Source organism: Humulus lupulus, chromosome 3, assembly GCF_963169125.1.
Source record: "Humulus lupulus chromosome 3, drHumLupu1.1, whole genome shotgun sequence".
NCBI classification, from domain to species: Eukaryota; Viridiplantae; Streptophyta; class Magnoliopsida; order Rosales; family Cannabaceae; genus Humulus; species Humulus lupulus.
In genome coordinates, this window is record NC_084795.1 from 15,607,959 (window position 1) to 15,620,597 (window position 12,639).

General features: G+C 34.7%; 1 protein-coding gene across 1 annotated transcript; it reads left to right on the forward strand.

Annotated features, from left to right (window-relative positions):
• Window positions 1-7,973: 7,973 nt before the first annotated feature.
• LOC133823685 (uncharacterized) lies at window positions 7,974-8,918 on the forward strand. Its single transcript, XM_062256533.1, has one exon. The coding sequence runs from the start codon at window positions 7,974-7,976 to the stop codon at window positions 8,916-8,918; it is 945 nt and encodes a 314-aa protein (XP_062112517.1).
• Window positions 8,919-12,639: the final 3,721 nt, after the last annotated feature.

Consider the following 12,639-nt stretch of genomic DNA (forward strand, 5'->3'; position numbering starts at 1 on the left):
GTTGGGTCATCAAATAAAATAAGTCAAATTTATGTGGTCTATTTTGGAATAAAGTTTATGACTTAAGGGCATGTTTGTCATGATTTTAATATGTGGATACCAATTAGACAATTTTTGATTTGATGAGGGGCCAAATTAGAAATAGTTAATAAATATTACTAACTGCTTTGGCAGTTGGTAATATAATGGGTAATGGTCCCCATTTTTGCATCGTATCGTATTTTTCAGATTCCTGAATCCCCATCATTAGGAAAATAAGGCTTCAAAGGTTTTTGATGCAAAATTGGAAGATCATACCCTTTTACAAACGATTCAATGGACTCCGGTATGCTTCCGCTAATCTTTGATTCTATAGTTAGATTTCTCATGAATTAATTAGGGCTAAATTCAGATTATAGTATTCTTACATCGGGTTCTTCTCATTTCCTTCTCCAGATTTAGTTCTTTCCCTCTCACCCACGATCTCATTCTCTCTTTTTCTTTCTCTGTTGTTTTAGATGTTAGCATGGAGGTGGGAATGTGGGGATGGTGTTGTAACGGCGGGGACTTCAATGGGACTAGGGTACCATTTCCGTGAAGAAAATAGTCTATTTTGATTACATCCCCAATTATCTAAAAGGGTAATGATGATTTTTTATTCATAGGCATCATCTTTGATTAAATTTTAAAATAATTATTATATATTGTTTCTGTTTTAAGGATTTATGCAATTTCTAATATGAATTATTGATGATGTTTCTATTAACTTTAGGTTTGATTTGTTTGAGGTTTGTGGATATGCTGCTAGCTTTGGGTATTCTGTTTTTTATATTGGTTTTAGATTTAGAGTTTTTGTGTTTTATGTTACTGTATATAGTTTGTTTGTTTATCCTAGTTGTGTTTAATGTTTACTGTTTCTGTATATATATTGGCTTGTTTGTTTATCCTAGTTGGGTATTATGTTTTATTCAAGCTCTGTTCTGCAATTTTACTTAGGTCTCAACTTTAGTTAACGAATCTAAGGTATCTGGCACTTGATTTTGTTTCATGTTGCAAATTGAAATTGTTTAGCTCTTGTGATGGATGCTTGGTGAATGGTGAAGAGATTTTTTCTTTTTCGCAACTCAATGAGTTGTTTGGGGAGATAGTGAATGGTTAGTTGTGTTTTATTTTTCAGGTGTCAGAGAACTTGGACTCTTGATCAGAATTAGACAAAAAGACAACTATTAGTGATCTTAATGAAAGGCATGGTAAGTTATTTTTTTTTAAGGAATCCTTTTCTTATTTTTAATCACATCTAGATAATTTTTATCTCAGTTTTTGTGTAAGAAAAACACTGAGAGACTGATGAGATTTGATTGAAACTGTCAAGTAGATGAAAATTAATTTTCTACTTATTAACTATCATCTAGCTCAAAGATGTTGGCTTTGCATAGCATCAGAATGATTTGTTGCCACCGTAGTTGATTTTAAGACTAGTTTGGCTGTTTCCCAACTATTTTATGAGTTTCATTTGACTAAGATTTTTACTTTGGAATTCAGATTGCATATTTGTAGTATGTGCTAATGATTTTTTGTTTTTGTGTGTTTCTGAGTGAAGCAAGAAAACTGTTTGATGAAAGTTCTAAGTTAGATGTTATATTTTAGAGTTCTATAATTATGGGTTTTCTAAACATGGAGAAGTTGATAAAGCTATTAGGTTGTTTGATTGGATGCCATCAAGAAATCCCATTTCTTAAATTACTTGATTGGTGGGTATTTTAGCTAGGATGCCATCAAGAAATCCACCACCTATTTGGTAAAGGATCTAAATTGTATTTTGGATTAGTTTTCTCTGTGATAATACAAACTTTTTAAATTTACTTGAAATTAGTAGTAGTAGTAGTAGTAAACTACTATAATTTTTCTTGCTAGCTAGTTACATCATAGAAAAGCAAATCCCAAATCATGTAAAACATATTAAAATTTGGGTCTAGTTTGATTTTCTGTTTCTTTATACATTTCAAGGCCACGAGATTATTTTATTGCAAGAAGTTCTATAAAATCAAAAAATTAAATACATTTCTTTATAGTTTTGTGTTCCCTTCCCCACTTGCAACTTTCTCATTTTGACAAATTGGTTTTTTCTACTTTGTTTGGTGAGTTGTATCTCTGTTTGTATTCATTATTCTAGTGACAAATCTCGCTGAGTTGTATTATATGACCTATCAGTTCTTAAGTATAAAAAATACTTTTGTATGTATGTATGTACAATATGTAATGCAAGCTTGTGTCGTTTTACATGCAAACTATACAATATGTTTGGGCTACTTTGATCTTAGCATGAAATTTGAATATGATATTGATTTTTGATGGTCTATGTTTTGTGTTGGTGGTGCTACTGTTTTGTGTTCTCATTAACAGTTGGAAAACATTTTTTTTTATTAATCCAGACTTATTTTTTTTTGTCTCTGTTACAGGTTACTACTCTTGAGGATGTAATAAAGGGAATGAAGGTATAAAATTGCTTGAACTCTTATTTATTATGGCAAATTTCCTTAACCAAATTTCTATGGTCTATTATTGTTGCAGATCATGAGGGAGACTTTGATATATTTGTCACATCTTGATCACGAGGACACAGAAAAGCTGGTATGGGTTTATGGAAAATAAAGTAGTAAATGCATTGAAATATTTTTCATGTTTTCTATTTGTACCAAAGTTAGTACAAGCTTGTGTTAGCTATAGTTTTTATTTATATTTATGTCTAATAATATTTCTGTTATGATGCGACCTATTTTGAGTGGAAATTTCTTTCAAGTCATGTGGCTGCAGCTTGGGGGCTGCTGATAGTGAATAGTTTGAGGAAAAATATGAGTGGGGAATTTATTTTATTGGCCATTCAATTGAAATTATTTTATGCATGTATAATTATAATGGAACACCTTGTTTCTATCTTGTCAGACACTTGCAGAGAAAATGTGTCATTTGATTGTGTTATATATTATTTTCATTATAAATTCTATCGTATGCTGTCTATTCTTCTTGTATGATGCAGATGCTAAAGAAGCTAAGCAAACAATTAAGTGGCGAGGATTGGAATTGGAACAACTTAAACACATTATGTTGGGCAATAGGGTCTATATCTGGTTCGATGATGGAAGAACAAGTACATTTTTAACTTTCCCTATAAATGTTATTTCTACTCATTTTCTATTTAGGATAATAGTTTACTTGGCATTTCTGTTTTGACTACAAAAAAATGTTTATTCTGATCTAAGATAGTCACATGGTCAGTGTAAGCTTGTACTTTATTTCCTTGTAAATGTTATTTACACCACATATCGTTATGAGTTTGTGAGGGCACATGTCCATGCATCTGTCACGTGGTGTTAGGGATCTTGATGTAGAACCCAGAGATCACTTTTACATGCCCCTCTCATTTGGGAAAATATGAGAGTTTATTTATTTATTTATTTAAATGTTATACCTGTTTCTTGATAATGTGTTTGCATCATCAAATGCATAAGAAATATTCATGTTCTGGAGGTCAATGAATGCCCTTTATATTTTTTATGTTGGTTTGCTTTGGCAGGAGAACAGATTTTTGGTTATGGTCATTCGTGACTTGCTGAATTTATGCGAAATCACGAAAGGGAAGGATAACAAAGCTGTCATCGCAAGTAACATTATGTAAGTATTCATGATTGAATGATTGATTATCTATCTTGAGTTGAGGTGGAATGCATATAGATATAGCCTGCCAGGCCATAACACCTCATTCCATCCAGATTCTTTGGTCATTTGTAGAAACCATGAATTTTAGCCACTTGATTTTAATTGAGTAACTTTGAGAACTATGAGAAACTTGGTTGGAGGTATACAACCAGTACTTTTTTGAAATCTTGTACATAATCCTCCTCTCTTTCTGCAGGTATGTTGTTGGACAGTACCCGAGGTTTCTAAGAGCTCACTGGAAGTTCCTAAAAACTGTTGCGAACAAATTGTTTGAGTTCATGCATGAGACACATCCTGGTGTTCAGGTATTTGTTCTGTTGTGGTTTTCTTGGTTAGGTTTAAGGCTTAAAAGTTACTGAGAAATTTTGTCTTTTAAATTGAATGGTTTGTCTACATAAGTGTTGCTGAAGCTTTGTGTTCATGTGTTTCAGGATATGGCCTGTGACACATTCTTGAAGATTGTTCAGAAGTGCAAACGAAAATTTGTAATTGTTCAAGTAACAATTACTTTGAGAAACTTACATTTTTTATTTGAATTCCGGCTGTTCATAGCTGTCAATATTTTTCTGTGGGTTTAGTTATATTTGCAACTAAGTAAAGGGTGATATTAACTTGCTTTCACAATTAAGGGAAACTGGAGTGGATTATTTTGTTAACTCCTATTTATTCAGTACTTTGCTCCTTTTTATTTGCAGGTTGGAGAAAATGAACCATTTATAAGTGAACTTTTAACAGGCCTTCCAACCACTGTTACAGATCTTGAGCCTCATCAGATTCATTCATTCTATGAATCGGTAGGACTTTTTAGTTGGACCTATTTACTTTGTTATACATAAAACGGTCACACACATTTAAAGCAGGTGGTTTGTTTCAGGGTGGTCATATGATTCATGCAGAATCTGATCCTCAGAAGAGGGATGAGTTTCTACAGAGATTGATGGAGCTACCTAATCAGGTCATTTAAATTTTATTTATTTCTCTTGGTCATCTCCATTTATGTTTTTTTTAGATACAAAATAGATCACATATTGTAATGACCCAACTACTCTAGACTTTTGGACCATTAACGAAACTATACATACAAATCCTTCATAAAACTTACATTTGCGAAAATATCATAACTTTATTAGAAAAAACTTGTAGAAATAAGAGTTACTTACATAAAATATCAAGAAGGATATGGGATCCCATTGTTTGAAAAACAAAACATAACATGATTTATAATAAAAAGGGATTACATAATAAGTGCGGAAAATACATATAAAGACCATAAAAACAAGACTACATCCTCGAAAATCGAACTCTCGACTCCTTGAATCCATTCACCACCGATACACATTCCCCAAGCATCCACGAACCTTACTGCCACTATAGCTATTTTCCTGCACATATAAACAAAAAGGAATGAGCCTAATGCCCAGCAAGGAAAATCTACCACATAGTTCATATACATAAGTTCCATAAGAAACATAAAAACATAACATAACATAACACTTTATCATACACATACTATAATGGCCATTATTACTTGGGGTCCCATAGACTAAACAAGTCATATGCCCATGAGATTAGTGGGGTCCTACTAGCTAAGTAGGTCATATGCCCATAATCTATTTGGGGTCTTGTTAGTCATATGGGTCATATGCCCAAGCCTACATATATACATATTTCATAACATATTTTATAACATATTTCATAGCATAAAACATAAGATAACATAAGCATATAACATATAGATTCTATCCTATTTTCCTTACCAAAGTTACCGAGATATGTGGACAGTGTTGGGACTTTGGAACACTCCTAATAATCATTATGAAAAAGAGTGAGTCTAATGAAGAAAAAGAGATGAAAAGGAATGGGAAGACTAAACCATTGAGAAACATACTTACCAAAACTTATGTGCTCAAGAACTTAGATTTCCTAACCAAAATAAAGATTAAGGTTAGAGGCTGAGTAGAAGACTATGAGAACTTAAAAGAACAAATACAGAATTGAACTAGAGTTTTGGGTTACCTTGAAGACTTGTAAGACCAATCTACACCTCAAACCGAAATACTCTAAAACCTTACTTCCCAAAGTGTTTGATAAACTTATGATGATCAAGCTTATGATTCCTAAACCGAGGTGTTTATACTCTCACACTCACTTAGCACTTGCAGCCTCTGAACTTAGAGCAAAAGATGAATAATGGCTGGGTACTAGGTCCTATTTATAGAGTTTAGGAATGAAAGGATCTTAATTTTACTTGAATAAAAATAATAGCTTTTTAGGTGAAAATAATTTGAATTGTCGTTCAGCAGAGGCTGAAGACTCGTTCAAAAAGATGCTGGACTTATCAAGGGGTTGAAGGGCTGAATGGAAAACGATTTCAAAATGTTTCAAAATACACTGAAGGAGGCGATATATCGCCCCCTGTAGGCGATATATCGCCTGGGCCAGTATGCCCGAGGCTGTCGTGCATCGTCTCGTGTTTTCCGTATCTACGTGCTGCGATATATCGCCCCCTATAGCTGCGATATATCGGCACACGCTGATTATTTAAACACGAAATTACACATTTTTAGCTAAGTTTGAATGGAGTAAACAGCCTTGACTAAGCCCTCAACGTATTCAAAGCTGCTGACTGACCTTATAGCATTCAAACTTTACCCTTATTAAATTTAATCCTCAAAATACTTAATCTTTAATCATCCATACATAACATGTGCTTAAAATCCTATTGGTTGTTATCTAAACCTTATAGTATAATAAATATTATCCTTAATATCAGTCATATAATCAAACCTTAGGTTAACATTAATATTCTTAAACTATAGGTTAAACTTAGAAAATCTATAAGTACTACTATGAGTGTCCAAATAATTCCCGGTCTGAACCAAAAATCCACAGTTACAAATATAATACTATACATACTATAATACTACTAAATAATTAGCTAAGTAAAGTTCTTGGACTCTACACATATGCTATATACTGAATTCCTTGTGCTATTACTTTGTAATGCAGAAATGGGCTGAAATTATAGGACATGCATGCTTAAGCGTTGATTTCCTGAAGGATCAAGATGTGATAAGGACGGTGTTGAATATTGTGTGTATAGATTCTTGGCTCCTACTTCACTTCTGTGATGTATGTGGAGCATTGGTGCGAGGAGAATTTCAGGAGCCTAACACTGGGCAACCCAGATTTTTCTGACATTGAAATGGTTAGTCGCCAAAAAAATACTATGTCATATACCTTTTTTTTATTGATTTTCAGATGATTTTCAGAATATATTGTTTACAAATTGGTGCAACATAATTTGTTTTTTTTTTTAAACAAATCTATATGTATTATTACTTAAGAAAAATACAAGTAAAGAAGGAAAACTCCATCAAAACAAACCAAAACAGAAATAAAAGACAGGGAATCTAGCTTTTATTTTATGTGTGTATTTTTTGTTTGTGTATTTATGTATATATGTTTAACTTTACCTATTCTCTGGTTCGATACCATTTCTCTAATCTGTATTATTTGGTATTTTTGCTTCAGTTACCTCAACATATTGAGATACAATAATAGGGTACTCTTCCTTGTTGTTACATGTTTCTTAATTACAGTTAGTGAGGAAAACCATTCACATAATATATGATGAGCAGTTGCTTAAACTAAATTGGGGAAGATATTGAACTCCTATGCCATATTGGCCATGAAAATGTAAGGACTGTTAAGAATTAGAATAGCTCTTTAAGCTCTTAGCCATTTGAACTCCTTAAGCGATTTTCACCTTCTTTACTAATTTTGACCTCATTACTGACTAGTTCAGAAGAGAATTTGGGTTTAGTTTTACACTAATGAACATGACTATTTCATATATGTTTCATATCTTGCAAAGCTGCTTTGTTATGGTTTATACTATACATATTTTTGTTTAATCTAACATTACTTACTTAAGTAGTGTTGGGTTCCCGCCTTTTTTTGAAATTTTTCTCTCTGTGAAGACACCGACGGCCATGGCTAAAGGAGCAAAGTTTTCGGAGAAAGCTAAGGGGAAGAGGAACAATAAGAAGAAAGGTCCTTCATCTTCGGATCGTGTAATCAAAACAAGATCCATGGATGCCATTCTAGGGTTCTCTGAGTTGGAAGTGCAAGAAGAGGAAAAGAAGGAGGATCAGTTTTTGGGGATAGAGTATACGGTTCAGGAATCGGAGGAGATACTTAGGAAATAGAGTGAAGTTCGTAAGAATTTCTCAAAATGGTTGAGTATTGCAAACCAAACGGCTCATGATGTGGATATGGGGAAGAAGATGACTCTACCTATCTTACAATCTGAGCACATTGTAAGGAATTTAGATCGGGCATTTGAATCACCATCGAAGTTAGAGGAATCAACAAATCAGGGCAAGAAGAAGGTAAAAATTGTTCAACCTGATATTGAGGAAGAAGTGAATTACTGGAAACCTTCAATAGTGGGGTATGTTGCTGGTGCTAATCCTCCTCTGAACGTGCTTGATGGATTTGTGAGAAGAATGTGGAAAGATGATGTGGTTAAGGTGGGAATGCTCTCACATGGAATATTCATTATACGGTTTCAGAATCTAGAACAGAGAGACAAAGTTTTGAATGGGGGTTTCATTTTCTTTGACAAGAAACCCTTCATCATGAAGCCATGGAATTCGATTGAAGATTTTACCAAAGAGAATGTGGATACAGTCCCTACGTGGATTCAAGTGAGGGGCCTTGATATTAAATATTGGGGAGAGGCATCACTTTTTAAGATAGTTGGCCAGATTGGGAAACCAATTCAGGTTGATGATATCACCAAGCATAGAGAAAGATTACTGTACCCGCGAATTTTGATTGAGGTGAGTCTTGCTCAATATTTTCCCCCCAAAATCTCTTTTACGGATGAATTTGATCATGATATTGAATTGGATGTGAAGTATGAATGGATCCCGCTTATATGTAAGAACTGTTCGGGTATGGGGCATGGTACTAACGTGTGCAGGAACAAAGTTCAGACAAAGAAGGCTTGGGTCCCAAAAGAAAAAGCAGAGGTGAAATCGGTGGACCCAGTAATTGATGAAGATGGTTTTCAGATGGTGGGAAATGGCAAGAAAGTGCAGCAACAGTCTGTGATAGAAACAAAAGTGAACAATCAGTTTGCCATTTTAGATTGTCAAGTGGAGAAGAATGAGCAAGAGATGGTCAACACTGGAGAGGGGGGGAGATCCCTCTAGTTCAAATGGATAGAATTCTTGTTTGGAATGTTTGAGGGATTAACAACTAGCACAAGCATAAGGAAATCAGGCAGCTAATTTACTCAAAAAAGGTTGGTCTGGTTAGTCTACTTGAAACTAAAGTTAAGAATAAAAGTATGGGTGATCTTTATATGAATTTGTTTCCTGGTTGGTGCTTTACTAATAATAATCCTTGGTTAGATAAAGGGAGGATAATAGTTGCTTGGAACCCTTCTATATATTCTTTAGATATTAGGAGGTGTACAAGTCAACTGATACACTGTATTGCTCAAACATGCCAGAACTCAGAGAAGTTTCACATTACTTTTGTTTATGGGTTCAATGAAGTAGGAGGTAGAGAAGTTTTGTGGCAAGATTTAAAAGATCTCAAGTCTAATATTGATGAGTCGTGGATGATTGTAGGAGATTTTAATGAGATTTTGAACTATGATGAAAGAGCTGGTAGCAAGAATCATAAGAAGCCTTCCGATAGTTTCAAGGAGTGTGTGATTTATTGTCAAATGGAGGACCTTATATTAATGACAACCCAAATCCGTATTTCTTTGAATTTTCATGAAAAATGAAAGAATTGTTGTGAATCAATTCTAAGTTGAAAAATGAATCGAATATTCATTAATCAAATCATTTACTCCATCAAAATCTGATAGATTTTTTGAAGACTTGATTAATCGGACGAGAATAAAGATAGAGTTCCATTCCACATGTCAATATCGACAACAATGAAATTTATAGTAAGAGGAAAATCCGTCGACTTTAAAAATCGTGAGGGTTCAAGTCCCTCTATCCCTCGTAATGAATCTCTCTAATTGTCTAACTGTATTGTCTTTTTTTTTTATTTAGTATTCATTTTATTTAGCTTATCCATAATATGTGAAAGAGACTTCATCCCTTTGAATATCTAGAGTTGGAAAAGTGAAGATTAGTTTCTGATTATTCAATGAGCATCTTGTATTTCATAAAAATTAGGGGCAATATAATCCTTACGTAAAGGCCATCCTATCCAACTTTCGGGCATTAAGATACGTTTCAGACGTGGATGATTATCATAATAGATTCCCAACATATCAAAATTTTTAGGGTGCTTCTTCACTTGGAATAACAAACAGAAGCCTGAAGAGAGAATTTTCTCTAAGATTGATCGTGCTTTGGTGAATCTGAAATGGACAGACTCTTTTATGAATTCAGAAGTTGTCTTCCTTCCAGAAGGGGAATTTGATCACTGTCCTATTTTGATCTCGTTCTATTAAGATGTTAGTACTGGGAAGAAGCCTTTTAGATATTTCAGCATGTGGAAAACAACTCAGAATTATAAGGCAGAGGTTCGGCAAAGCTGGCAGACACCCATCGCAGGTACTCCTATGTATCAGTTGGTGGGAAGATTGAAGAGGCTTAAGGGTGTGTTTAGAGCTATTAACAGGGAGGGATTTAAAGAGCTTCACAAGGCTGTAATGCAAGCTAAGCAAGAGATGTTAGCTACTCAAGAAGCCCTGAATATGGATCCTAGGAATATTGTTTTAATGGAACAAGAGCAAATGGCCCGAGATAAATACTCTTATTACCAAAAAGCTCATAATTCTTTTTTAGCTCAAAAGGCTAAAATTGATTGGGTTCAAAATGGTGATGAGAATACAGCTATTTTCCATGCTTTTTTGAAAGCCCGGAGAGCCAGTAATAGAATAAATTGTATCCGGAATGAGAGTGGTATTTGGATGGATAAACCAGGGGATATTCAATAAGATTTTCTGAGTTATTATCAGAACTTATTAGGGACCTCAATGAGCAACAGAAGGAAGGTTTTTCATTCAGTGGTGGCTGCTGGTCCATTACTTTCAGAGGAGCACAATCGAATTCTTCAGAAATCTTTCTCCATTCAAGAGGTTAGAGATGCCATGTTTGCCATACCAGGGAGGAAGGCTCCTGGGCCGGATGGTTTTGGGAGTTCTTTCTATCATGATAACTGGGATCTGGTGGGAAATGAGGTAGGTGCTGCTGTGATTAATTTTTTAAACACTGGCATGCTTCTTAAAGAGATAAATACAACAACCATTACACTCATTCCTAAAATCAAATGTTTGAATAGTGTCCAAGACTTCAGGCCTATATCTTGTTGTAATGTGATATATAAGTCAGCTACCAAAATTATTTGCTCGCGGTTAAGGCAAATTCTCCCTGAGTTAATAGCTGAAAACCAAGGTGGTTTTGTTCATGGGAGATATATAGCTTATAATATTATGGTCTGTCAAGATATTGTTAGGCATTATGGAAGGAAGAATTGCAAACTGAGTTGTATGATTAAAATCGATTTGAGGAAAGCTTATGACACTATTGAATGGGGATTTATTGAAGAAATGCTTGTTGCTTTTAATTTTCCTCGGAAGTTCATTGCTCTCATTATGGTGTGTATCAAAACCCCAAGATTTTCATTATTACTTAATGGTGAAATGCATGGCTTTTTTGAGTCCAAGAGGGGTTTGAGACAAGGTGATCTGATGTCCCCACTCCTATTTGTGCTTGGCATGGAGTATTTGTCTAGATTAACGAGAGATGTGGGTGCTCGACAAGGTTTTAAATACCATGACAGATGTGCTCCTTTAAAATTGAATCATATGTGTTTTGCGGATGATTTGTTGTTATTCTGTCATGGAGATTTCCTTTCTATCTTACTGTTATTGAAGGGCCTGAAACTCTTTTCCTTGACTTCTGGTTTGCTGCCTAATAATGAAAAGTCGGCTGTTTATTGTAGTGGCATGCAGGAGGCAGAGGTTTCCCGAGTGCTTGAAATGTCAGGATTTAATAGAGCTAATCTTCCTTTCAGGTATCTTGGCATCCCTGTTTGCTCAAAAAAAATTCAGCAACTGAGTGTAATGGTATTCTTGAGAAAATGGTTGCTCAGATCAAAGTTTGGAGCACGAGGAACTTGTCCTATATGGGAAGAGCTACTTTAATCAATTCTGTTTTGATTACTATCCACTCTTATTGGGCTCAAATAATGATACTTCCTAAAATATTATTAAGGGATGTTGAAGCTATTTGCAGGGCTTTTCTTTGGAAGGGTCTGGCTGACAGTAATAGCCCGGGTTTAGTAGCTTGGCATCACGTTTGTTTGCCTAAGAAAGCTGGGGGTTTAGGCTTTAGGAAGGTTATTGATTGGAATATGGATGCAATGGGGAAGTACGTTTGGGCAATTGCCACTAAAAAGGATAACTTGTTTGTGAAATGGATTAATAGTGTCTACTTGATGGACAGAAGCTGGAGGGATTACCAGGTGCCAATGGATTGTAGCTGGTACTGGAAGCGGTTAGTTGCTGTCAAAGATGCTTTCAAAGCAAAGGCTGATCTATCTAAATTTGCATCTTTGAGGTATAGCATTAAAGTTGGTCATTACCTATTGTTTGAGCAACCTCTTACTGTAAACTGGAGCAAATTTGTTTGGGATAGACTAAGCATTTCGAAGCATAGATTTGTGCTTTGGCTGGTTATGTTGCAGAGGCTTCGTACTAGAGATCAGCTGCACAAGTTTCAGCCTTTAATGGATCAATCTTGTCTATTATGTGGAGATTATATTGAGAGCATTGGTCATCTCTTTTTTCACTGTCATTATAGCAGTGTTTGTTTGCAGAAGCTTAAGCAGGGATTGGGTTGGAATTCGGCATCTTTAAACCTGATGCACTTAATTCGTTGGATCCATAAATCTAAGAGG

Excerpts from the sequence above, each read along its gene's own strand:
- LOC133823685 (XM_062256533.1), top strand. The coding sequence starts at position 7,974 with ATGGGGAAGAAGATGACTCTACCTATCTTACAATCTGAGCACATTGTA.